The sequence below is a fragment of the Somniosus microcephalus genome, chromosome 1 (genome assembly GCF_052327205.1).
Source record: "Somniosus microcephalus isolate GS21.2 chromosome 1, FLI_Smic_1.0, whole genome shotgun sequence".
Lineage (NCBI taxonomy): Eukaryota > Metazoa > Chordata > Chondrichthyes > Squaliformes > Somniosidae > Somniosus > Somniosus microcephalus.
Window position 1 is genome coordinate 328681083 of NC_140987.1, and position 24016 is coordinate 328705098.

At 47.1% G+C, this 24016-nt stretch overlaps 1 protein-coding gene across 1 annotated transcript in view; it reads right to left on the reverse strand.

Moving 5' to 3' along the window:
- LOC147124901 (serine/threonine-protein kinase 26-like) overlaps positions 1–24016 on the reverse strand; it is a 157162-nt gene that overhangs the window by 26581 nt on the left and 106565 nt on the right. Inside the window, exon 3 of the mRNA XM_085994618.1 lies at positions 9242–9298. Within this exon, the coding sequence (XP_085850744.1) occupies positions 9242–9298 (57 nt within the window). The remainder of the gene's footprint in view (positions 1–9241; positions 9299–24016) is intronic.

The window sequence follows — 24016 nt, forward strand, 5'->3', positions numbered from 1 at the left end:
TTGTATAGCAGAATGTTGACGGACACCACTGTCGGCCATCGAGTTGCATTGTGCCAGCCAATGAGTAGGAGGTGGGGTGGGACTTACAGCAACCAGTCTGTTTAAAGAGAGTCTCTCCGAACTACAGCAAACAGAACTCATGACCAAAACTGCAGCAACGTCTCCCGATAAAAGCAGGGTGATTTTGGCGGCAAAATGCAGTGAGTGGAGGATAGTTACAAATAATGTGCCTAAAATCCCATTCACTTACACCAATGTGTGATTGACGGAGGAATTACCCAATCAGCTCCATTTTGGCTGGGAATAGTGGTGTTACAAGATGCAGCCGGCTGCCTAGAGTGACGCCACTAAAACGTCCCAAGGCACTTCACAGGTGCCTAATCAGACAGAGTCAAAGGAGACATTCAGTCAGGTGACCAAATGCTTGGTCAAACAGGTATGTCTCAAGGAGTGTCTTAAAGCAACAGAGAGAGAGCTGGAGTGGCGGAGAGGTTTAGGGAGGGAATTCCAGAGCTCGGGGCCTAGACAGCTGAAGGCATGCCTGCCAATAGCGGGACGAAGGAAGTCTGGGATGCTCAAGAGTCCAGAGTCGGAGGAATGCTGAGTTCTCGGAGGGCTGGAGGAGATTACAGAGATAGGGCGGGGCAAGGCCATAGAGGGATTTGAACACGAGGATAAGAATTTTTACAAATGAGGCATTGATTGGACCGGGAGTCAGTATAGGTTAAGAGTGCAAACCTATCCTTTAAATAATTTTCAAATTCACCACATTTAAAATCACATCACATTCCAATAAAACATCTCTGCAAGTCTTTTACACAAATGTTTGCATCTGCTCTGTTTTCACAGAAACACCAGTTTATAATCAGGGCCACTGCAAAACTGCAGTAGACTGCGGCAATAACTGTACAGACTTTCACTCATTCTTCCCTCCAGGTCACACCGATGCTACTACCCCTCTTCCTTCACCACAGTCCGTGCTGGGATTCTTCCCATCCCAAGTTTACATGAGAACCGATCTTCCCCCCCTCCCCCCCCCCCCCCAACCATGCAACTGATTCCTCCAACCATGGACTTTCCCCCATCCGTGGAACTCGCCCTCCTCCATCCGTGGAAACCACCCTCCCCCATCCGTGGAACTCGCCCTCCCCCATCCGTGGAACCGATTCCTCCAACCGTGGAAACCGCCCTCCCCCATCCGTGGAACCGATTCCTCCAACCGTGGAACCCCTCCCTCCCCCATCCATGGAACCGATTCCTCCAACTATGGAACCCGCCCTCCCCCATCCATGGAACCGATTCCTCCAACCATGGAACTGACCCTCCCCCATCCATGGAATTCGCCCTCCCCCATCCATGGAACCGATTCCTCCAACCATGGAACTCACCCTCCCCCATCTATGGAATTCGCCCTCCCCCATCCATGGAACCCATCCTCCCCCATCCATGGAACCGATTTCTCCAACCATGGAGCCCACCCCCCCCATCCATGGAACCGAATCCCCCATCCGCGGAACACACCCTCCCCCATCCGCGGAACACACCCTCCCACATCCGCGGAACACACCCTCCCCCATCCGCGGAACACACCCTCCCCCATCCGCGGAACACACCCTCCCCCATCCGCGGAACACACCCTCCCCCATCCGCGGAACACACCCTCCCCCATCCGCGGAACACACCCTCCCCCATCCGCGGAACACACCCTCCCCCATCCGCGGAACACACCCTCCCCCATCCGCGGAACACACCCTCCCCCATCCGCGGAACACACCCTCCCCCATCCGCGGAACACACCCTCCCCCATCCGCGGAACACACCCTCCCCCATCCGCGGAACACACCCTCCCCCATCCGCACCCCACTGACACTCCCAACTCCTCCTCAATGCTGCTGTCAGCGGGCATTCCTGATTCTCCAAAACGACTGCTAAAGTTTCAGGTTGATTCAGGTGGCAGCACTCTGACCCCCGAGTCAGAGGTCATGGGTTCAAAGTCTGCTCCAGGATTTGAGCACATAATCCAGGCTGCCACTCCAGTGCAGTACTGAGGGAGTGTCACACTGTTGGAGGTGCTGTCTTTCAGATTAGACATTAAACCGAAGCCCCCCCTCTTTGCCTGTTCAGATGGTTGTGAAAGATCCCATAATACTAATTGTAATGTATATACCTTAAGGGGGGAACTACTTTTTACAGCTCATGTATACTGTAGTACCGGCAGTGACCACACCTGTATATAGCACTGAATAGTAATCTGTACAGTCAGTTCCAGAGTGAGCCACGTTGAGTAAACACCTGTTGTACCGTTCTCCTGCAGTCTGTGTCTTACTACTGACGGACACAACATTGGCGACGAGGCAAATTCGATCCTACCTGCAACTCTGCATCACCTCCCAGGGATTCCTTCCTGGAGACCAGTAGATTGGAGGTCAAGGCCAGAGACACGGGCGTCGACCATGGGCAACCGCCCAGTCATCCAGCAGAGACTCGAGAATTGCGGGGGAGGCTGTTGAGAGCCAGGCTTGGCTTACCAGTCACGATGGTCCAGCCAAACGGGCTGGCAACAGGTAGTGCGCAGACCCTTCCCGGACAGCGGCGGGCTAGAGCCCGACTGAGCGGCACAGCAAAGGGCCGAGCAGCGTCGACGGGAGAGAGGGAGGGCAGAGCGCACAGGGCGCAGCCGGTGTTCAGGGGCCGAGCACTGTCGAGGAGAGGGAGAGAGACGCGCAGAAACCCACGAGGCGCCGCCATTGCCACGAGGACCACCGAGAGCGGCGTTGGCAGCAGCGCATGAGAAGCGCGCGCAACCTACAGGGCGCCGCCATTGCCACAAGGACCGCCGAGAGCGGCGTTGGCAGCAGTGCAGGAGAAGCGCGCGAAACCTACAGGGCGCTGCCATTGCCACGAGGACCGCCGAGAGCGGCGTTGGCAGCAGCAGGGGAGGAAGGAAAGCGCGGGAGACACCATTTTAAGCCATTGTAAACCACACCCAAAATGCCGAAGAGTGGCAGTATCACCGCATTTGACAATGAAGTCAAAGATTGGACTACATATGTCGAACGAATAGAGGTATACTGCAAGGCAAATGAGGTGTCAGATGACAAGAAAGCGCCGGTATTGTTAAATTTAATGGGTGCAAAGATGTATGGCTTATTACGAAGTCTAGTAACCCCAGCGAAGCCAGTGGAAGAGAGTTTTGGAGACACGGTGACGATACTACAGGAACATTTAAACCCCACACCGCTGCTGATAGCAGAAAGATTCAAGTTTCACAAACGGAACCAGCATAAGGATGAAAGCAATGCTGAATATTTAACAGAACTGCGCAAACTATCGAAACACTGCCAGTTTGGAACGGGACTGGCAGATACCTTAAGGGACAAGTTTGTGTGTGGGCTTCAAAGTGAAGGAACCCAGAAACGGCTTTTATCTGAAAAGGACCGTACGCTGGACAAGGCTTTCAGCATTGCGGTATCATATGAAGCAGCAGCACGGGGCGCTGCAGAGATACAACGGAGACCGCAAGAATATGGCACAAACGAAATGTCATACAGAACAGAGAAGTGCTATCGCTGTGGCAGAACAACACACGACCACAATGATTGCTGGTTCAAAGACAAAGTGTGCAGAGTGTGGAAAAGTAGGACACATAGCACGAGTCTGCAGGTCGGGAAAGAAAACCAGCAATAAGAAATCTCCAGAAGAAAAGTACAAGAAGGTACATAAGGTGACGGAGAATAGTTCAGACGAACAGAAGAGTGAAATCGACTCCGAAAACAGGGAGCTGAGTTGTCTGAAACTACATAATGTGATCAAAACGGAGGATCACCGAACCATTTGGGTCACTCTCAAGATAGCAGGAGTCCAGGTAAAAATGGAATTGGACACAGGATCAGCCCTAACAGTCATAAACCGACGGGACTATGAGCGGCTATTCTCACACATACCGTTGAGAGACACAAAAATTATTTTGAAGACGTACACGGGGCAAAAAAGTCTACCCCAAACGAAAAATAAGGGTGACCGTTATATATAACGGTGAGGAAACACCAAAACTAGACCTGTAAGTATTGCAAGATGGAGGACCACCATTACTGGGACGTGAATGGATCCGGAAAATACAGCTGGATTGGCATTCCATACAAGCACTGACTGTGGCTGCCAAAAAGGATGACAACGTCACACCTGGGCGACTGTCAAAGATCCTAACCGACGCGCAAGAAGTGTTCCAGCAAGGACTCGGAACACTAAAAGGCATGACAGCAACAATTAAAATCGAAGAAACCGCAAGCCCAAAATTTTTTAAGGCCAGACCTTATGCGATCCGCCCAGCCGTCGAAGCAGAGCTGGAGAGTTTGGAACGTTCAGGAGTACTGTCCAAGGTAGACTGGAGCGAGTGGGCTACACCCATCATCCCTGTGATGAAAACGTCGTTGAGCAGCACGCCTGGGGAACCAAGGAAGGTTCGCATCTGTGCGGACTTTAAGGTAACAGTGAACCCGGTCCTTCACACCGTGCAGTATCCACTTCCGCGGATTGAAGATATTTTCGCCTCGCTATCTGGAGGGAAACGCTTCACTAAGATTGATCTGGCCCAGGCGTATCTGCAAATGGAGGTAGAAGAAGCATCAAAAAAATACCTCACAATCAACACCCATAAAGGTCTCTACCAATACAACCGGCTGGTATTCGGGGTAGCATCAGCTCCGGATATTTGGCAAAGGGCAATGGAACAAGTCCTGCAAGGGATCCCAGGGACCCAGTGTTATTTGGACGACATCCTGGTCACAGGCGAAAATGACAGTGATCACCTCGCCAACCTGGAGCAGGTGCTCACTAGATTGAAGGAATATGGGCTCCGAGCTAACCGCCCCAAATGCGAGTTTTTTAAAAAACAGATCTCGTATTGTGGCCACGTTATCGATAAAGAGGGGTTACATAAGTCCCCAGAAAAGATTGAGGCAGTAGTCAAGGCTCCAGCACTGGAAAAACGTGTCACAACTGAGGTCATTCCTCGGGCTGGTAAACTACTACCATAAGTTCTTGCCAAATTTGTCTACAATACTACACCCACTGAACACCCTACTGCAAACTGGAGTGCCATGGAAGTGGAGTGACGAATGTAAACGAGCTTTCCAGAAGAGCAAAACACTAATCACATCGAAAGAGATATTGGCCCATTTCAACCCAGCACTACCAATTCGGTTGGCATGTGATGCGTCACCCTACGGCATTGGAGCGGTGCTGTCGCACAAATTCTCGGATGGCTGAGAGAGGCCAATAGCCTTTGCGTCATGATCACTAACCTCAGCCGAGCGTAACTACGCCCAGATTGACAGGGAGGCCCTCAGCCTAGTGTGGGGAGTGAAAAAGTTCAATCACTATCTGCACAGGCAGAAATTCACCTTGCTGACTGACCACCAGCCTCTTGTCTCCATTTTTAATCTGAAGAAGGGCGTTCCGGTGATGACTGCGCAACGACTACAAAGATGGTCACTCTTTCTAGGGGCGCACCACTATGAGATTGAATATAAGGGCACGAAACAGCATGGAAATGCTGATGGGCTATCATGCCTGCCACTGCCTACTGCGGAGGAAGCACCAGCAGTGGATCCTGTCGAAATATTTCATTCGACTATAGTTGAATACCTACCGGTAACTAACGCTCGTATAGAAAAGGAGACCCGAAATGACCCGACACTGTCTCGGGTATATGATTTGACGGTGAAGGGATGGCCAGCACACGGCGACTCACTGTTGCCAGCATTCTCGACAAGAAGAGAACAGCTGTCAGTGTGCCGGGGGACCTTGATGTGTGGATCCCGAGTGGTAATTCCACCCAAGTTAAGGGATAGAGTGCTCAATGAGCTTCATGAAGGTCATCTGGGAGGGGTAAAAATGAAAAGCCTTGCCAGGGCTTATGTGTGGTGGCCGGGAATCGATCAACAAATCAAGGACCTGACCAAGAGCTGCTCAGGATGCCAGAAAGTCCAAAATGCACCACCACATGCCGCTCTACACCCATGGGAGTGGCCCTCATCTCCATGGCAACGGGTGCATATTGATTTTGCTGGTCCATTCATGGACTCAATGTTTTTAATAGCCGTGGATGCACACTCGAAATGGCGAGGTCATCAAAATGTCCTCCACCACCACGGAGAAAACTATTGCAGTCCTACGGACCATTTTTGCCAGGAATGGCTTGCCAGAACAGATTTGCTCCGATAACGGACCACAGTTTGTGTCTGAAGAGTTCCGGAGGTTTATGCAGAAGAATGGGGTAAGGCATTACACATCCGCCCCGTATCATCCAGCCACAAATGGATCGGCTGAGAGGTTCGTACAAACCTTTAAGGCGGCAATAAAGGCTATGTACAATGACAACATTCCGCTGCAGCATAAGGTGGACAATTTCCTGTTCGCCTACCGGAATGCGACACATGCAGTCACCAACCAGGCCCCGGCCATGATGTTCTTTAACCGAAGGTTAAGATCTCGCCTGGATTTGCTCAGACCAAACGTACGAAGAGATGTTGAGAGTAAGCAATTCCAGCACATCCATGAGAAGCCAACAAGGAGCTTCAATGTAGGGCAACCAGTCTTGGCCCGCGACTACCGAACAGAAAAATGGCAGCCAGGAACGATATGCACACGGCAGGGCCCACTAATGTACACAGTGGACGTTGGGGAGAACATCGTGAGACGCCAAGCTGACCAGATCCTAGAGTCACACGAACAAGTCAACCCCATGCCTCGCCCATACGTACCTGGTGAGGAACCCGACGTACAGGTCGCATCTACCCCAGAAACAGTAGCATCGGAAGCTGATGACCCAACCGACGACAGGGGGCCAGAATCGCCTCCACACCAAGAGCGAGACACTCGGGAAAGGCGCTATCCAGAAAGGATCAGGAAGCCTCCCCAAAGACTGAATATATAAATGGACTATTTTCAGCTAACGTTGTATGTTAAAAGTGTTAATTGTAATTAGTTTGATATTTAATTGTTAAATGAGTGTTATGGTACTATTAATCTAAAAGGGGAGGAATTGTAATGTATATACCTTTAAGGGGGGAACTACTTTTTACAGCTCATGTATACTGTAGTACCGGCAGTGACCACACCTGTATATAGCACTGAGTAGTAATCTGTACAGTCAGTTCCAGAGTGAGCCACGTTGAGTAAACACCTGTTGTACCGTTCTCCTGCAGTCTGTGTCTTACTACTGACGGACACAACACTACTGAATGAACGGGAGAGTTCTCCTGGTGTCCTGGCCAACAGTCCTCCCTTAAGCAACACCTTCAAAAAAAAAAACCAGATTAATTGGTCATTCATCTCATTCGCTGTTTGTGGGACCCTGCGGTGTGTAAGTTGGACATGAAGAGCGTTGGGACATCCCGAGACACCTGATAAATGCATGTACCATCTTAAGTACTTAGTATATTTTGTGCAGATCCTGTGGTATTGCTGATGGGCAGTCTGGGATCTGGAGCACATTCATGACGGTTAGCTTCTTTAAAGCCACTGCTTGGGTACTCCCTGTGGGGAAGTGGTGTAAATAGGTTCGAAGGTCAAATGGAGTTTAATTTCTATTGTTGGGGGGCGGGAAGAGAAATTGCTTACAAATTTTCATCTCCAGGTCAGAGAAGAAATTCAGCAGGAAATGACTGGTTTCCTTTATATCTCTTTGTAATAATTCTGATATTTTGAAGACACCGAGGACAGATGAGGTCAAACCTTTCACACAAACAGACACGCACACAGATGGAATTCTCCAGTCGATCACGAATAATAGTTAATAGTTATGTGTCAGCCGTGGCTCAGTGGGTAGCACAGTCGTCTCCGAGTCCCGCTCCAGAGACTGGAGCCCATAATCTAGGCTGACACTCCAGGGCCGCACTGTGGGATGAGACGTTAAACCAAGACCACGTCTGCCCGCTCAGGTGGACATAAAAGAACCCACAACACTATTTTGAAGAAGAGCAGGGGAGTTATCCCTGGTGTTCTAGCCAATATTTATCCCTCAACCAACATCACTAAAACAGATTATCTGGACATTTAGCACAGTTTATGGGAGCTTGCTGTGGTCCCGCGTTTAAATTACAAGTAACTACATTTCAAAAAGACTTCATTGGCTGTAAAGCACTTTGGAACATCCTGAGGTCACAAAAGGCGCTATATAAATGCAGGTCTTTCATTCTAGTTGATAATCCTGCAGAGACGACGTTATGTGTAAATATCATGCACTAAAGACGAGAAGCTGTCAGACCACGATTGTCACAAGCGAGATTAGCCAAACATGGAATAAAACAGAAGGAGCACGAACTATTGCTGAGAATGGATACCAGGGAGTGCAGAGACTGCGTTTTAGTATCGGGGATCGATGTGTGTAATCAGGTCAACCTCTGTTCTGTGTTTCATGTTATAACCAAACCCATCGATTAGATCACCATCTTAAGCACAAGCTGATATCCATCCTGATTTAATGGGGTGAGACTACGGTTACCAACCCTCCTGGATTGTCCCCGAGTCTTAAAGACGTTATTAAAGACTCATCTCCCGGACACTCCTGCGAGCAATCCGGGAGAAAATTCATTGGGACATTTTCTTCTGTTTCACTCTGGCCAGACACTCAGTAACAGGGCTGTCGCATTCCCAGGATGCAATGGGGCCCTGGCGCCCATGCGGTGGATAGAGTACAGAGGATCATGGGTACTGTAGCTGCCGTTATCGACTGATTGATGTATTGGGTGATCAATGGCAGTAGCCCAAGGGCGGGGCAGTTGGAGGGCGGTCATGTGATGAAAACTCCCAGATTCGATCCAACCAGTGTTGGCAATTCAACCCGGGACATGTTTACAGACGGCGCTTTCACTTAGATCGCACTTAGCACTCGAAAACACAGTGGGTAGAAACTAAGTTCTGAATCAAATCGGACCTTCTATACACGTCAGGACAATCAACATTCTCTTATTTTCAAAACATTCCGATATTTTCCATTCCCCAGATACGGTTTGGAAGACATGTGGAAAGCAACCATGAGTAAATAATTCTTTTGCCAGGAACAGAAAGGACTATCTTACTGGCAAAACCCAGAGGTGATAAAATGATCTGAGTTCATATCCTAGTCCAGCTACACTAGCAACGAGCAAAACACAAGGCCCCAGCTTCAAACTGCTCCTTGGAAACTTCAGATACAGACTCGCCATGACTATAGCTAATAGATAAACTTTACACTTACCAGGTCCAAGGCTGAACCACCTCCCAAATATTCCATTATAATCCATAATTTCGTCCCCTGTGAAAAGAAAGGTACAGAATTCATTACTTGGTAGAGGCGGCAGACACGACAGAGTACAAAGTCTTCATACTCGGCCCAGAGTAGCACCAGTGTTCAGAGCCAGTGAACAACAAACTTGCAATTTCTGGGTCGTTTACCTCCAAGCAGAAATATTTCTGTTGTCATTTCTTTTAACATTTGTTCTTGAGATGCAAGTCACACCTGCATGGCCGCATTTTATTGCTCATCCCCAATTGCCTGGAAGTGGTGGTGTGGGCCTCCTTCGTGCTATGTCAGCTGTGGCTCAGTGGGTAGCACTCTCGCCTCTGAGTCAGAAAGTCCCACTCCAGACACTTGAGCACCTAATCCAGGCTGACACTCCAGTGCAGTACTGAAGGAGTGCTGCACTGTCAGAGGAGCCGTCTTTCGGATGCGACGTCAAACGGAGGCCCTAATCTGCCCTCTCAGGTGGACATAAAAGATCCCATGACACTATATGGAAGAAGAGCAGGGGAGTTCTCCCGGTGTCCTGGCAAATATTTATCCGATCACTAAAACAGATTATCTGGTCATTATCATATTGCTGTTTGTGGGAGCTTGTGTGCACAAATTGGCTGCCACGTTTCCTACATTATAACAGTGACTACACTTCAAAAGTATTTCATTGGATGTAAAGCGCTTTAGGAGGACCTTAAGTTCCTGGTTTCTTTCTCGACACTAATGCTTGCTAGGAAGCTTCACATGCCATGTGTAGGCCATCCCTGAAGGACATTAGCAAACCTGTTGGGTTTTTAAAATGACAATCCAGCATGGTTTTGTTTTCATTGGTGCCAGTCCACAAATTGCTAGATTTATTGAACTAATTTTTATAACTTGCCGTGCTGGAACCTGAACTCATGACCTCTACGTGGCTTGTCTAGTACCATAACCAGCAGGCTACCATACACTGAATGCAAGATATTCCGAAGAGGTTGTTGAAAATCAGGAAGTAGGGAAGCTATGTTAAACCTGTATCGAATCTTGGTTAGACCACACTTAGAATACTGCGGCAGTTTAGTTGCCATATTAAAAAAGGATATAGAGGCACTGGAGAGGGTGCAGAGAAGATTTACAGGGATGACACCAGAAATGCGAGGGTATACATACCAGGAAAGGATGAACAGGCTGGGTTTCTTTTCTCTTGAAAAAAGGCTGAGGGGTGACCTAATAGAGGTCTTTAAAATTATGAAAGGTTTTGATAAAGTGGATACAGACAGAATGTTTCCACTTGTGGGGAAGAGCATAAATAGAGGCCATCAATAGAAGATAGTCACCAAGAAAGCCAATAGGGGATTCAGAAGAAACTTCTTTACCCAGACGGTGGTGAGAATGTGGAACTCACTACCACAGGGAGTGGTTGAAGCGAATAGTATAGATGCATTTAAGGGGAGGGCTAGACAAGCATATGAGGGAGAAGGGAATAGAGGGTTATGCTGATAGATTTAGATGACTAAAGATGGGAGGAGGCTCGTGTGGAGTGTGAACGCCGGCATGGACTGGTTGGGCCGAATGGTCTGTTCCTGTTCCGTATATCCTATGTAATCCTATATAAGTCTATGAACCAATGTAAGCATGGCTATCTCCCAGAAATACTTGGGGCCTACTCACAGCTGGTTACTTTCACCAGGACAAGGTGCCACATAACACTGGGTCCCTGGGGGTCACAGGCAGGGCCACCACTCTACGGTGGATGAACTTTCCTCTTTAAGTGCATGGAATTCCAGAATTTTTAAAGCCGTGTTTTGGAGATCGAATTCCACAATTTGGTCATCTTTTCTGAGTAAACCATAAATCAGTGGGCAGCAGAATCGCACATCTGTTAATTAGTTACTACATCTAAATGTGTTGTCCCACTTTGTCCTCTCTTGGGTTAGCAGATACTTTCATTTAAACCAAATAAGAAAAATGGATAAAATGTGTCAGAAAGTATTAAATCACACACTGATAAATAGATAATTGGAGAGATCAAGACCCTGGGCACTGAACAGAAAATTACTGTAACTGTACAACAGGTCACCCGGAGTGACTGGAGAGATAGAGAGAGAGGCACACACATACACACAGAGGGAAACAAAGAATGAGAGAGACAGAGAAACAGAGAGACAGAGTGACAAAATCAGAGAAAAATAGAGAGATAGCAGAGACACACAGACAGACAAAAGTGCAGAAAACAATTCCCTTCCTATCTTTATTCCTAATGCCCTGGCCAAGGAGGAGGGCAGCAGTCTGCTCCTGGGCTCCCACCAGTGGGACTCCAACTGGCCACTAGGAGGTGCAGTACAGCAGCTCAGTGACTGGTATCAATGGTAAACGGTCTGTGATTAGCAAATCTTCTCAAAACAGTAAAATACAGGAAACAAAATATAAAAGTGTGACAAGAATCTGCTGGTGAATACACCCTTCAATGCTTGGCTTTCTCAAACATAATTCACATTCAATTAAAAGGTTTGGAAAAAATAAGAAATGACTCAGCTAAGGTGTATCGTGCACAAGGTTGACAGAAAACGGACTAACTCGCAGTGTGCGAGCCACAAAACACTGGGAACAATCCCAGAATCCCATGCAACAAAAACAGAACTTGATGTATTTCAGTCACTATCGGACAGTGGCTCCGATGAACAAAATCGTTCACGGAAGAACAGCGAAATCGAGGAGCGGATTGCCGGCAGATCCAGGCACAGTGGCTCAGCTCAATGCTGCCGTGTCGGTGCTACCAGATCGCGTGACTCTCCGCACCACTGACACCGACAGGTCACCGGTACGTCAAGAAACAAGACTGTTAACATCAAACCGCTAAGATTCCAGAACATTCCCCCAAGCTTCTGGCAAATTTATTGAACTGGGGAAAACTTTGGCCGCGGCTCAGTGGGTAGCACTCGCACCTCCGAGTCAGTAGGTCGTGGGTTCAAGTCCTACTCCAGAGATTGAGCACAAAGTCTGCACCGACACTTCAGTGCAGTACTGAGGGAGTGCTGCACTGTCGAAGGTGCCGTCTTTCGGATGAGGCGTTAAACCGAGCCCGGTCTGCCCTCTCAGGTGGACACAAAAGATCGCATGGCACTATTTGGAGGAAGAGCAGGAGAATTCTCCTGGTGTCCTGGCAAATATTGATAGATCAACCATAGAATCTTACAGCACAGGAGGAGGCCATTCCACCCATCGTGCCTGCGCCGGCTCTTTGGTAGAGTTATCCAATTAATCTGCGGTTTCCCCGGAGCCCTGTAAATTTTTTCCCCTTCAAGTCTTCATCCAATTCTCTTTTGAATGTTACTATTGACATCAACCGATATCAGTACAACAGATTATCGAGTCATTTATCTCATTGCTGTTTGTGGGAGCTTGCTGTGTGCAAATTGGCTGCTGTGTTTCCTAAATAGAACATGGACTAGACTTCAAAAATACTTCATTGGCTGTTAAGTGCTTTGGGACGTCCTCAGGCTGTGAAAGGCGCTATAGAAATGCAAGTCTTTTTCTTTTCTTAGAACCAATAATCATGTAGCTCAAGCTCATTTCAAAATAACTGTTTTTCATTGCGTTCCACTTCTCCTCACTTCTACCTGAACTGTAAGTTCAAAGATCCAAAATCAAGGTCCCTGCTCACGAGTTTTAACAACACTTCTGGGATATGCCAGTCTACTCTCAGGGGCCCACAGTGAGAATGGTGAGGCTTCTCTTTAATAGAATGCTACAGCACAGAAGGAGGCTGTTCATGCCTCTGCTGGCTCTTTGAACGAGCTCTCCAATTAGTCCCACTCCCTGCTCTTTCCCCACAGCACATAAAATTACTCCTTTTCAAGTATTTATCCAATTCCCTTTTGAAAGATACTACTGAATCTGCTTCCACCACCGTTCCAGATCACAACAACTTGCTGCTTAAAAAAGTTCTCATCTCACACAAAAAGAAAATACTGCAGATGCTGGAAATCTGAAATAAAAACAGAAAATACTGGAGAAACTCAGCAGGTCAGGCAGCATCTGTGAAGAGAGACACAGAGTTAACATTTCAGGTCGATTAACTTTTGTCAGAACGAAAGGTCATCGACCTGAAACGTTAACTCTATTTCTCTCTTCACAGATGCTGCCTGACCGGCTGAGTTTCTCCAGTATTTTCTGTTTTTATCTCATCTCACCTCTGGTTCTTTTGCCAATTATCTTAAATCTGTGTCCTCTGGTTACCGACCCTTCTGCCAGTGGAAACAGTATCTCCTTATTTACTCTATCAAAACCCCTCATGATTTTCAACACATATCAAATCTCCTCTTAACCTTCTCTGCTCTAAGGAGATCAATCCCAGGTTCTCCAGTCTATCCATGTAACTGAAGCCCCTCATCCCTGGTACCATTCCAGTAAATCTCCTCTGCACCTTCTTTAAGGCCTTGACATCTTTCCTAAAGTGTGGTGCCCAGAATTGGACACAATACTCCAGTTGGGGCCTAACCAGTGTTTTATAAAGGTTCATCATAACTTGCTTGCTTTTGTACTCTATGCCTCTATCTATAAAGCCAATGATTCCATATGCCTTTTTAAACAGCCTTCTCAACTTGTCTTGCCACCTTCAAAGGTTTGCGTGCTTTCACCCCCAGATCTCCCTGTTCTTGCACCTCCTTTAAAATTGTACCATTTAGTTTATATTACCTCTCTTCATTCTTCCTACCAAAATGTATCACTTCACACTTCTCTGCATTAAATTTCATCTGCCATGTGTCTGCCCATGTCCTCCTGAACTCTGTTACGATCCTCCTCATTGTTTATTACATTTCCAAGCTTTGTCTCCTCTGTAAACTTTGAAATTATGCCCTGTATACCCAAGCCCAGGCCATTAATATACATCATAAAGAGCAGTGGTCCCAACTCTGACCCTTTGGGAACACCATTGTATACTTCCCTCCAGTCTGATAAGCAATCGTTCTCCACTGCTCTCTGCTTTGTCTCTCAGCCAATTTCATATCCACGCTGCCACTGTCACTTTAATCCTATGTGTTCACAAATTTATTAAGTGGTACTTTATCAAACGGCTTTTGAAAGCCCATATACACAGCATCAACCACACTACCCTCATTCACCCTCTGTTACATTGTCTATTTTAATTCTACAGAAGGGTCAGTTCTTCAGTTTCTTTCTGAAGCAGTTGATCACTTCAGTTTATACCAATTTAGAAAAACCAAGGAACTGAAGATGGCTGTGTGGATTCAACTGCCTGTGCAGCATCCTCCCTTCCCCTAGCCCACCAAGTCAAAGCTCGCTCAAGGTTCCCCTTGCTCCCACGTATTCTCTAGTTTCTCCCTGATCTCCCCTCATGCCCTCTCCAAGCTCACCTTGTCCTTGAGACCCAACTCCTGCTCCCTTATTCCCGCTAGGCTGCTGACCACCCAACTTCCCTTCCTGGCCCCACATGCTAGCCGATATTGTAAATGACTCCCTCCCCTCAGATACTATTCCCTTCCTTTTCACCCTCCTCAAAAATCTCACCCTCGACACTTCGACCCCAACTCCAACCACCCTTCCCTCTCCAGAGTCCTTTTACATGTTGTCACAGCACTGAAAAGGCCCCAATCTTGTCAACATTGCCACTCTGACTCCAGACCAAGCTACAGTTGAAGAACAAAGCGACTTGAACTCATATAGCACCTTATCAACACCTCAGGACATCCACTGAACTACTTGTGAAATCTGGTCACTGTGATTCAGGGAAATGAGCTGGGTGGCCAGTTAATCTGTTTTTGGTGATGTTGGTTGAGGGAGGAATATTAACCAGGACACCAGGGAGCACTCCCCTGATCATCTTCAAATAGTGCCTTTGGGATCTTTTATGTCCATCAGAACAGGCTGATGGGGCCTCGGTTCAACGTTTCATTTGAAAGACGGTATATCTGTCATCCAACAGTGCAGCGCTCCCTCAGTACTGCCCCTCTGACAATGCAGCACTACCTCAGTACTGCACTGGAGTGTCAGCCTAGATTATGTGCTCAAGTCTCTGGATGGGACTTGAACCCACAACCTTCTCACTCAGAGGTAACAGTGCGACCACTGAGCCACAAGAAAACACTCAATTATAACACTAGCATGCTTTATATAGTCATCAACTTTCCCCTGGGAGATATTAGGTTGGACTGGGAGCCATTAGTTTAAAAAAAAATTCTCGGGATGTGGGCGTTTCTGGCAAGGCCAGCATTTATTTCTCATCCCTAGTTACCCTCAAGAAGGTGGTGGTGAGCTGCTTTCTTAAACCGCTGCAGTCCGTGTGGTGAAGGTGCCCCCAGTGCTGTTAGGGAGGGATTTCCAGGATTGGTCAGCAGCGACGATGAAGGAACAGCCGATATATTTCTGAGTCAGGATGGTGTGTGACTTGGAGGTGAAGGTGTTCCAATGACCTTGCTGCAGTTCAGGATCCTGGAGAATGGTGAGAGAGTGGATTTGTCTTGCGACACCTTTGCAGATGACAGCAGAGCTCAGTGATGTCCCCACAGTTGTGTTGACCCACACCAAGGGCAACCTAATGAAATTGCATACACTTCCTCTGCATCATTTCCTCATTCAAATAAAAAAAGAGGAACAGAACCCACGTAATGACAATTGGAGGGCAAAAATGAGCAAGTTTGATGCTGCTAATTACACAATTATCCAAATCTAAACTGTACTGAAACCTTTGGCTGTCAGATCATAGTAACTTACAGCACAGGAGGTTATTCAGCCCATTGTACCTGTGCCGGCTCTTTGAAATAGCTATCCAATTGGTCCGACGACCCTGCTCTTTCCCCAGAGCATTGCAAAGTTTTCTTTTTCAAGTGTACATCCAATTCCCTTTTGAAAGTTATTATTGAATCTTGTTCCAACGCCCTTTCAGGCAGCGCATTTCAGATCATAACTCGCTGTGTAATAAAAAGCTAATTTCCCTCTGGTTCTTTTATCAATTACAATAAATCTGTTTTCTCTGGTTACTGACCCTGCTGCCAATGGAAACTGTAGTGTCCGTGTGTTGATAGAGACACTGAAGACAGGAGTTGGTTCATAGGTGTTTACTAAGCAAAGTCTGGAGGGGTACTAACGGATATAACACAATATACAGGCTTATATAGCCGAGTGGCCATTACCGGCATTACAGCACATATGGGGCTCTTAAAGGCACATACACTACAATTCCTCCCCTTTTAGCTAACCAGTACATCATATTTTAAGTAATTATTAATTACATGTTATAAGAAAAATAATATACACATTGCTGTAGTTAATTAATTATAAGTCAGTCTCTCTGGAGGCTTCCTGACTCGGTCCGGATAACACCTCGGTGGTGTAGTAGTTTCTGGTGGTGTAGTAGGTTCTTTTGGCAAGGCTGATTCGGTTTGAATGCCAGTGTCGGGTTCATCGGGTTCCAGTATCACCGGATCGGAGGTAGATATGGGTATTTCTACTTCATCGTTCGGCATATAGAGTTGTGGTGTAGGTTGTCCCTTTTCGGATGACTATGATTTGGTCAGCATGGCGCCTTATTATGCTTTCTCCGATGTCCACGGTATACATCAGTGGTCCTAGTCGTGTGCAGATAGTTCCAGGCTGCCATTTCTCGGTACGGTAGTCCCGGGCCAAAACTTGTTGACCTATCTGGAAGGTTCTAGTTGGCCTTTCATTCATGCCTTGAAACTGCCGGTTCCCCACGTCCCTTCTGATGTTGGGCTTGACCAAATCCAGCCGGCATCTTAGGTTTCTATTGAAGAACATCATGGCGGGAGTTTGGTTGGTAACCATATGTGTTGCATTCCTGTATGCGAACAAGAAGTTATCCACCTTGTGCTGAAGTTTTATGTCTTCATTACCCATGGCCTTTATGGCCTTCTTGAAGGTCTGGACAAACCTTTCAGCCAATCCATTGGTGGCGGGATGGTATGGGGCGGACGTGTAGTGCTTAACCCCATTGTTTTTTAAGAACTTCCTGAATTCTTCGGACACAAATTGCGGTCCATTATCAGAACAGATCTGTTCCGGCAGCCCATTCCTGGCAAATATGGTCCTTAATACTGTGATGGTTTTTTCCGTGGTGGTGGAGGACATCTTTATTACCTCTGGCCACTTGGAGTGTGCACCAACCGCAATTAAGAACATTGAGTCCATAAATGGACCAGCAAAGTCGATGTGTACCCTTTGCCAGGGAGATGAGGGCCACTCCCATGGATGTAGAGGGGCTTGTGGTGGAGCGTTTTGGACCTTCTGGCATCCTAGGCAGCTCTTGGTCATTTCTTCGATGTCTCCATCGATACCTGGCCACCATACAAACGCCCTGGCTAGGTTCTTCATTTTCACTCCACCCAGATGCCCCTCGTGAAGCTCCTTTAGCACTTTATCCTGGAGTTTGGGTGGAATCACCACTCTGGATCCACACATCAAGGTTCCTCGGCGCACTGACAGCTGTTCTCTTCTTTGCGAGAATGCTGGCAACAGTGGTTCGCCATGTGCTGGCCATCCCTTCACTGTTAAATCGTAGACCCGTGAAAGAGTCGGGTCATTTCTCGTTTCCCTTTCAATGGCAGAATTTGTTACTGGTAGACATTCCACTATGGTAGAGTGGAACATCTCCATTGGGTGTACTGTAGGTGCCTCTTCTACCGTTGGCAACGGTAGGCGCGATAAACCGTCAGCATTCCCATGCTGTTTTGATCCTTTGTATTCTATGTCATATTGGTGTGCCCCTAGAAAAAGGGACCACCTCTGTAGCCTTTGCGCTGTCATAATGGGAACACCCTTTTTAGGGTTGAATATGGAGATGAGGGGTTGATGGTCAGTCAACAAGGTAAATTTTTGTCCATGTAGGTAATGGTTGAATTTCTTTACTCCCCATAGCAGGCTGAGTGCTTCCCTGTCGATTTGGGCATAGTTACGCTCAGCTGAGTTCAATGAGCGTGATGCAAAAGCTATCGGCCGTTCCGAGCCATCAGGGAATTTATGCGATAATACTGCTCCTATGCCGTAAGGGGATGCATCGCACGCCAGTCTGATTGGCAGTGATGGGTTGTAATGAGCCAAAACTTCTTTGGATGTGATTAAGTCTTTGCATTTATGGAAGGCACGTTTGCAGTCTTCGTTCCATTTCCAAATTACTCCTGTTTGTAGTAGTTCATTAAGAGGGTGTAGAAGAGTTGATAAGTTCGGTAAAAATTTATGATAGTAATTTATTAATCCCAGGAACGACCTTAATTGTGAAACATTTTCAGGTGCTGGGGCTTTTATGACCGCTTCAATTTTTTCAGGTGACTTATGCAACCCTTCCTTATTTATTATGTGGCCACAATATGATATTTGATTTCGGAAAAATTCGCACTTGGGGCGATTTGCTCGTAGGCCCCGTTCTCTCAGCCTAGTGAGCACCTGCTCTAAATTGGCAAGGAACTCGTTGTCGTTTTCTCCTGTTACAAGGATGTCGTCTTGGTAGCACTGAGTCCCCGGAATCCCTTGGAGGACTTGCTCCATAGCTCTTTGCCAGATAGCTGGAGCGGATGCTACTCCGAAAACCAGTCGATTGTACTGGTACAGACCTTTGTGTGTATTTAGCGTGAGATATTTTTTAGAGGCCTCTTCAACCTCCATCTGTAGATATGCCTGTGCCAAGTCAATTTTGGTGAAACGTTTCCCTCCGGATAGTGAGGCGAAAATATCTTCTATCCTCGGGAGAGGATACTGTACCGTGTGAAGGACCGGGTTTACAGTCACCTTGAAGTCTCCACAGATGCGAATTTTTCTCTGTTCTTCAGATTTATCATTATTCAATGCTTTCTTCATGACTGGGACGATGGGTGTTGCCCACTTGCTCCAATCTACTTTAGATAATACGCCTGCCTTTTCCAAATTCTCCAGCTCTGCCTCGACCGCTGGATGAATTGCGTATGGCACCGGTCTTGCCTTAAAAAACTTGGGAATTGCTGCATCTTCCACTTTTATTGAGGCAGTGATGCCTTTCAAGGTTCCTAGTTTCTCTTGAAACACATCCTTGGCGTTGGCCAAGATGTCTTTTAATCGTTCAGGTATGACGTCATCATTTTTTTCCTTACTGGTCACCGTCAGTGCCTGAATGGAGTGCCAGTCTAAATGTATTTTCCTGATCCATTCACGTCCCAACAGCGGTGGACCACCGTCTTGTAGAACGTATAAATACAACTTCTGTATTTCCTTGCCGTTGTATACAACAGGCACCCTTATTTTTCCTTTGGGGTATACTTTCTGCCCCGTATATGTTTTCAAGATAATGGATGTGTCTTTTAAAGGTATATGCGGAAATAGCCGCTCGTAATCCCGTCGATTTATGACGGTCAGAGCTGATCCTGTATCTAGCTCCATTTTAACTGGGGACCCTGCTATTGTGAGGGTAACCCAAATGGTCTGGTAATCTTCTTTGGCAATTACATTATGTAATTTGAGAGAGCTTAGTCTCTTGTTCCCGGAGTCGCTATCGCTCTTCTGGTCTTCGGAGCTACTGTCCGTCATCATTTGTACCTTTCTGTGCTTTTCCTCATTGATTCTTTTCCTGTTAGCGGATTTTTTGTTTCCAGATCGGCACACATGTGTAACGTGTCCCATCTTTCCGCATTGCCTGCATGCTTTGTCCTTGAACCAGCAGTCCCTCTGGTCATGGGTGGATCTGCCGCAGCGATAACATCTCTCGAAACTCCGTGTCATTTCATGGGTGCCGAAGTCCTGTGGCCTTTGCTGTATCTCTGCAGCTCCTCTTGCACTGAAAGCCTTGTCCAGTGTTAAATCTTTCTCAGAAAATAGCCTTTTTTGTGTTCCTACACTTAGGAGACCGCAGACGAATTTGTCTCGCAGAGAATCTGCCAGTCCTGCCTCGAATTGGCAGTGTAGGGTATCAACAATCTCCTTAAAAATCTTGTCCATCGGTTCGGCTGGAGTGATTAAGTTTCGTAACAGCTTGTATGTCTTTGTGCCCATTAGATCCAGAAGTACTGAAGCTTTTTTTCTCATCTTCTATTCCATTTGCGGTGCAATATACCTCCACTCTTTCCACGTGGTCCAATCCTCTATCTCGTTATCAAAAGCATCAATATTGCCAGAATTAGGCATTTTAGAAAAGATATGGTGCTTCCCGCGCTTTTTTCTTTTCTGCAGAAAAGATATGGCGCTTCCCCGCCGCTGCTGCCGATGACAACGCTGTTTCCCACGGTTTCTGTTCTTTTATTTATTTATTTACAGTTGGAGACGCGTTCCCGCCGGACTCTCTCTCTAGGTCTGAACGCCGACCTGCTTGCAGCCGCGGCCGTCTCCCGAGTGCTCCCTCCCCGTCTGTTACTGCTTGCCTCCGCTTTCGCTGCTTGGCCCAGCTGTAGAGCCAGCCGCTGGAGCCCCAGCCTGACGCCCAGGAAGGATTACCGCAGTACCTGCCACCAGCTTGGCCAGCTGGTGAAACAGCTTCTTTCACTTCTTGATTCTTCTGGACGCCAGAGGAATCGATGTCCTTGAGGTGCTGCCGAATTGTAGGTAAGTCCGTTTCCACTTCGTCGCCACTGTAGTGTCCGTGTGTTGATAGAGACACTGAAGACAGGAGTTGGTTCATAGGTGTTTACTAAGCAAAGTCTGGAGGGGTACTAATGGATATAACACAATATACAGGCTTATATAGCCCGAGTGGCCATTACCGGTATTACAGCATATATGGGGCTCTTAAAGGCACATACACTACAGAAACAGTTTCTCCTTATTTACTCTATCAAAACCCTTCGTAATTTTGAACACCTCCATTAAATCTCCCCATAACCTTCTCTGCTCTAATCACAGCTTGTCTCGTCCTTCCATATAACTGAAGTCCGGTAACAAATCCACTGGCTCAGTCATAGCATTCTCACCTCAATCAGAAGGTCGTGGTTTCAAGCCCTACTCCAGAGACTTGAGCACATAAGCACCGACTCCTGGGATGGCAGGACTGTCTTTTGAGGAGAGATTGGGTCAACTAGGCCTGTATTGGCTTTGAACCCAAGATCAGCCATGATCTTATTGAACGGCGGAGTAGGCTCGAGGGGCCAAATGGCCTATTCCTGCTCCTATTTCTTATGTTCTTATGTATTCACTAGAGTTTAGAAGAATGAGAGGGGATCTCATTGAAACATATAAAATTCTGACAGGGCTAGACAGACTGGATGCAGGGAGGATGTTTCCCCTGGCTGGGGGGGTTTAGAACGAGGGGTCGCAGTCTCAGGATATGGGGTCGGACATTTAGGACTGAGATGAGGAGAAATTTCTTCACTCAGAGGGTGGTGAATGTGGTAAACCACTGTTTGTATTCCACTGTGTACATGCCTGGACATGCCTCGGCTGACTCCTCCCACAAGTCCTAGTATAAAGGTGACTGCTCCCCAGCCCTTTGTATTTCTGGACCGGTCGACCACTCGAGGCAGACCTTCATTCTTTTGTTAATAAAAGCCTTTAGTTACTCTCTTAACTCTCAGTCTTTTATGAGTAATTGATAGCGCATCAGTGAACCTGTGGAATTCTCTACCACAGAAGGCTGTGGAGGCCAAGTTACTGAATATATTTAAGGGGAGAGATAGATTTCTTGACGCAAAATGCGTCAAGGGGTATGGGGAGAGAGCGGGAATATGGTATTGAGATAGAGGAACAGCCATGATCATATTGAATGGCGGAGCAGGCTCGAAGGGCCGAATGGCCCACTCCTATTTTTTTCTATAATCTAGGCTGACACTCCAATGCAATAATGAGGGAGCGCTGCACTGCTGGATATGTTGTCTTTCGGATGAGACGTTAAACCGAGGACCAGTTTGCCCCCTCAAATGACCGTTAAAAGATCCCACAGCACATTTCTTGGCCAATATTTATCCCTCAACCAACATCACTAAAAAACAGATTATCTGGTCATTATCACATTGCTGTTGGTGAGCCCTTGCTGTTCCAAAACTGGCTGCCGGGTTTCCTACATTATAACAGTGACTACATTTCAGAAAGTACTTCATTGGCCATGAAGTGCTATGGACGTCCCGAGTTCGTGAAAGACGCAATAGAAATGCAAGTTCTTTCTTTAAATACACTCGGTGACAAGCTGTAGCCGAAGCGATCAGATGCAGCCTGTACACATTGCAATGAGTGATCGTCTGCTTGGCCAAGTCTGACCACAGTTTGCAACACCAACAGTACCAGGCTGTTGTACAAATTAGGGCCATCACCCCTCCCAGATTGCCCTTGGAATCTCCTGGAATTAATGACTGATCTGCGAGCAATCCGGGAGAAAAATCATATGGGACATTTTCCTTACCCTTTTCACTCCGGCCAGATTCACGACAGGGCTGCAGCATTCACAGGATGCAATGGGGCCCTGGCGCACGCACTCGCCACTCAAACCACATAACAGATGGAGCGGTTTCTCGAGCGTAGAGGATTGTGGGTATTTTAGCTGCCATTATTGACTGATTGCCATGAGGTTTGACGTCAGGTGACCAACGTCGGGGTGGGGCGGTTGGAGGCACGATTTCATGTGATGAAACTATAGTCCAACCGGAGTTGGCAAACCCTAGTACAAATTTGCCATCAACCTGCAACTTTGAAAGGGTTGCTGCCTGCCCTGATAAGTGTCCCTTCAAAAGTACAAAGCCCACAACACAACTGGCCCTGGCTTCTTTACATAAAAAATGAGGGGCAGAATGAGCACACCATGTCCAGTGGACAAGAAACAACCGGCACAGAAAGGACGGCTTTATGCGAGCTACAGACTTGCCCACAGGCAAAGTTGGTCTTTTCCATTAACCGGTTGACTAGCTCAGCCTACATTTAATGCCTGTTGGCTTCAATGACTGAGCAAGCAGCTCTTTGTGCAGAGTTGACACGGTAACAAGGTCTTCTCTCTTCCCAAAGTACAGAGAGTTCGATGAAGCTAGTTTTCTTGATTCTGGACCAAGAGAGTGCGAGACGCTAATTAAACATGTGCTGCTCCTCGGAGAAAGAACACTGAGATAAGGGAAGTTCATTCTGTGCCATTTTTTTCTCTGAAACAGAAGTCAGTACTAAGAACCAACCTCTCTCTGGTACCATTCCAGTGGTATAAGGGTGACATCTGGACATTCAAAATCCATTAACATCGCTTTACCTCACAAAGTGCTTCATTAATGCCCCATTAATGCAACAATGAACTCTAGAATTTAGAAGTAAATACAAAATCACAAGCCGCATTCCGCCAATTGATATCTCTAGTGAAAGGCCAGTAAATTCAAATTTATATATTGGCCCGGATTTTGTGGTAGAAATAACGGTGTGACGATCAGTGTTCAGCATCATTAAAGAGTAAACTGGACAGCAACTTCTGGCGACCGCACATGTGCAGTTAAACGTGGAAATTGCTCTCCGAATTGCCCTGCTCTTCCAGAAGCTTCGCTATACCGGTATCTCGCATTAAAACAAAAAAGTAGCACAACATGCACCCAGGTTTCTAGCACAAGCTCCTGGAAGTTGAGGCTACCCAGCAGGAGCACAAAGTCAGAAAATAACTTTCTATTACATATATGAATGGAGCTTGCAATTCAGCTTACAATGGACTTTGAAACCCTGACCCCAAGTGTCTGGGTAGGCAGCAGGAGAAGGCAAGCATCACCAGTGGACATTTTCCAAAACAAGTCCAGCATCTGAGCCGATGGCCAGGGATCAAACCTGACACCTCCCGGGTCTGTCTGGCGGAATGACTCGCTGCAAACTTGT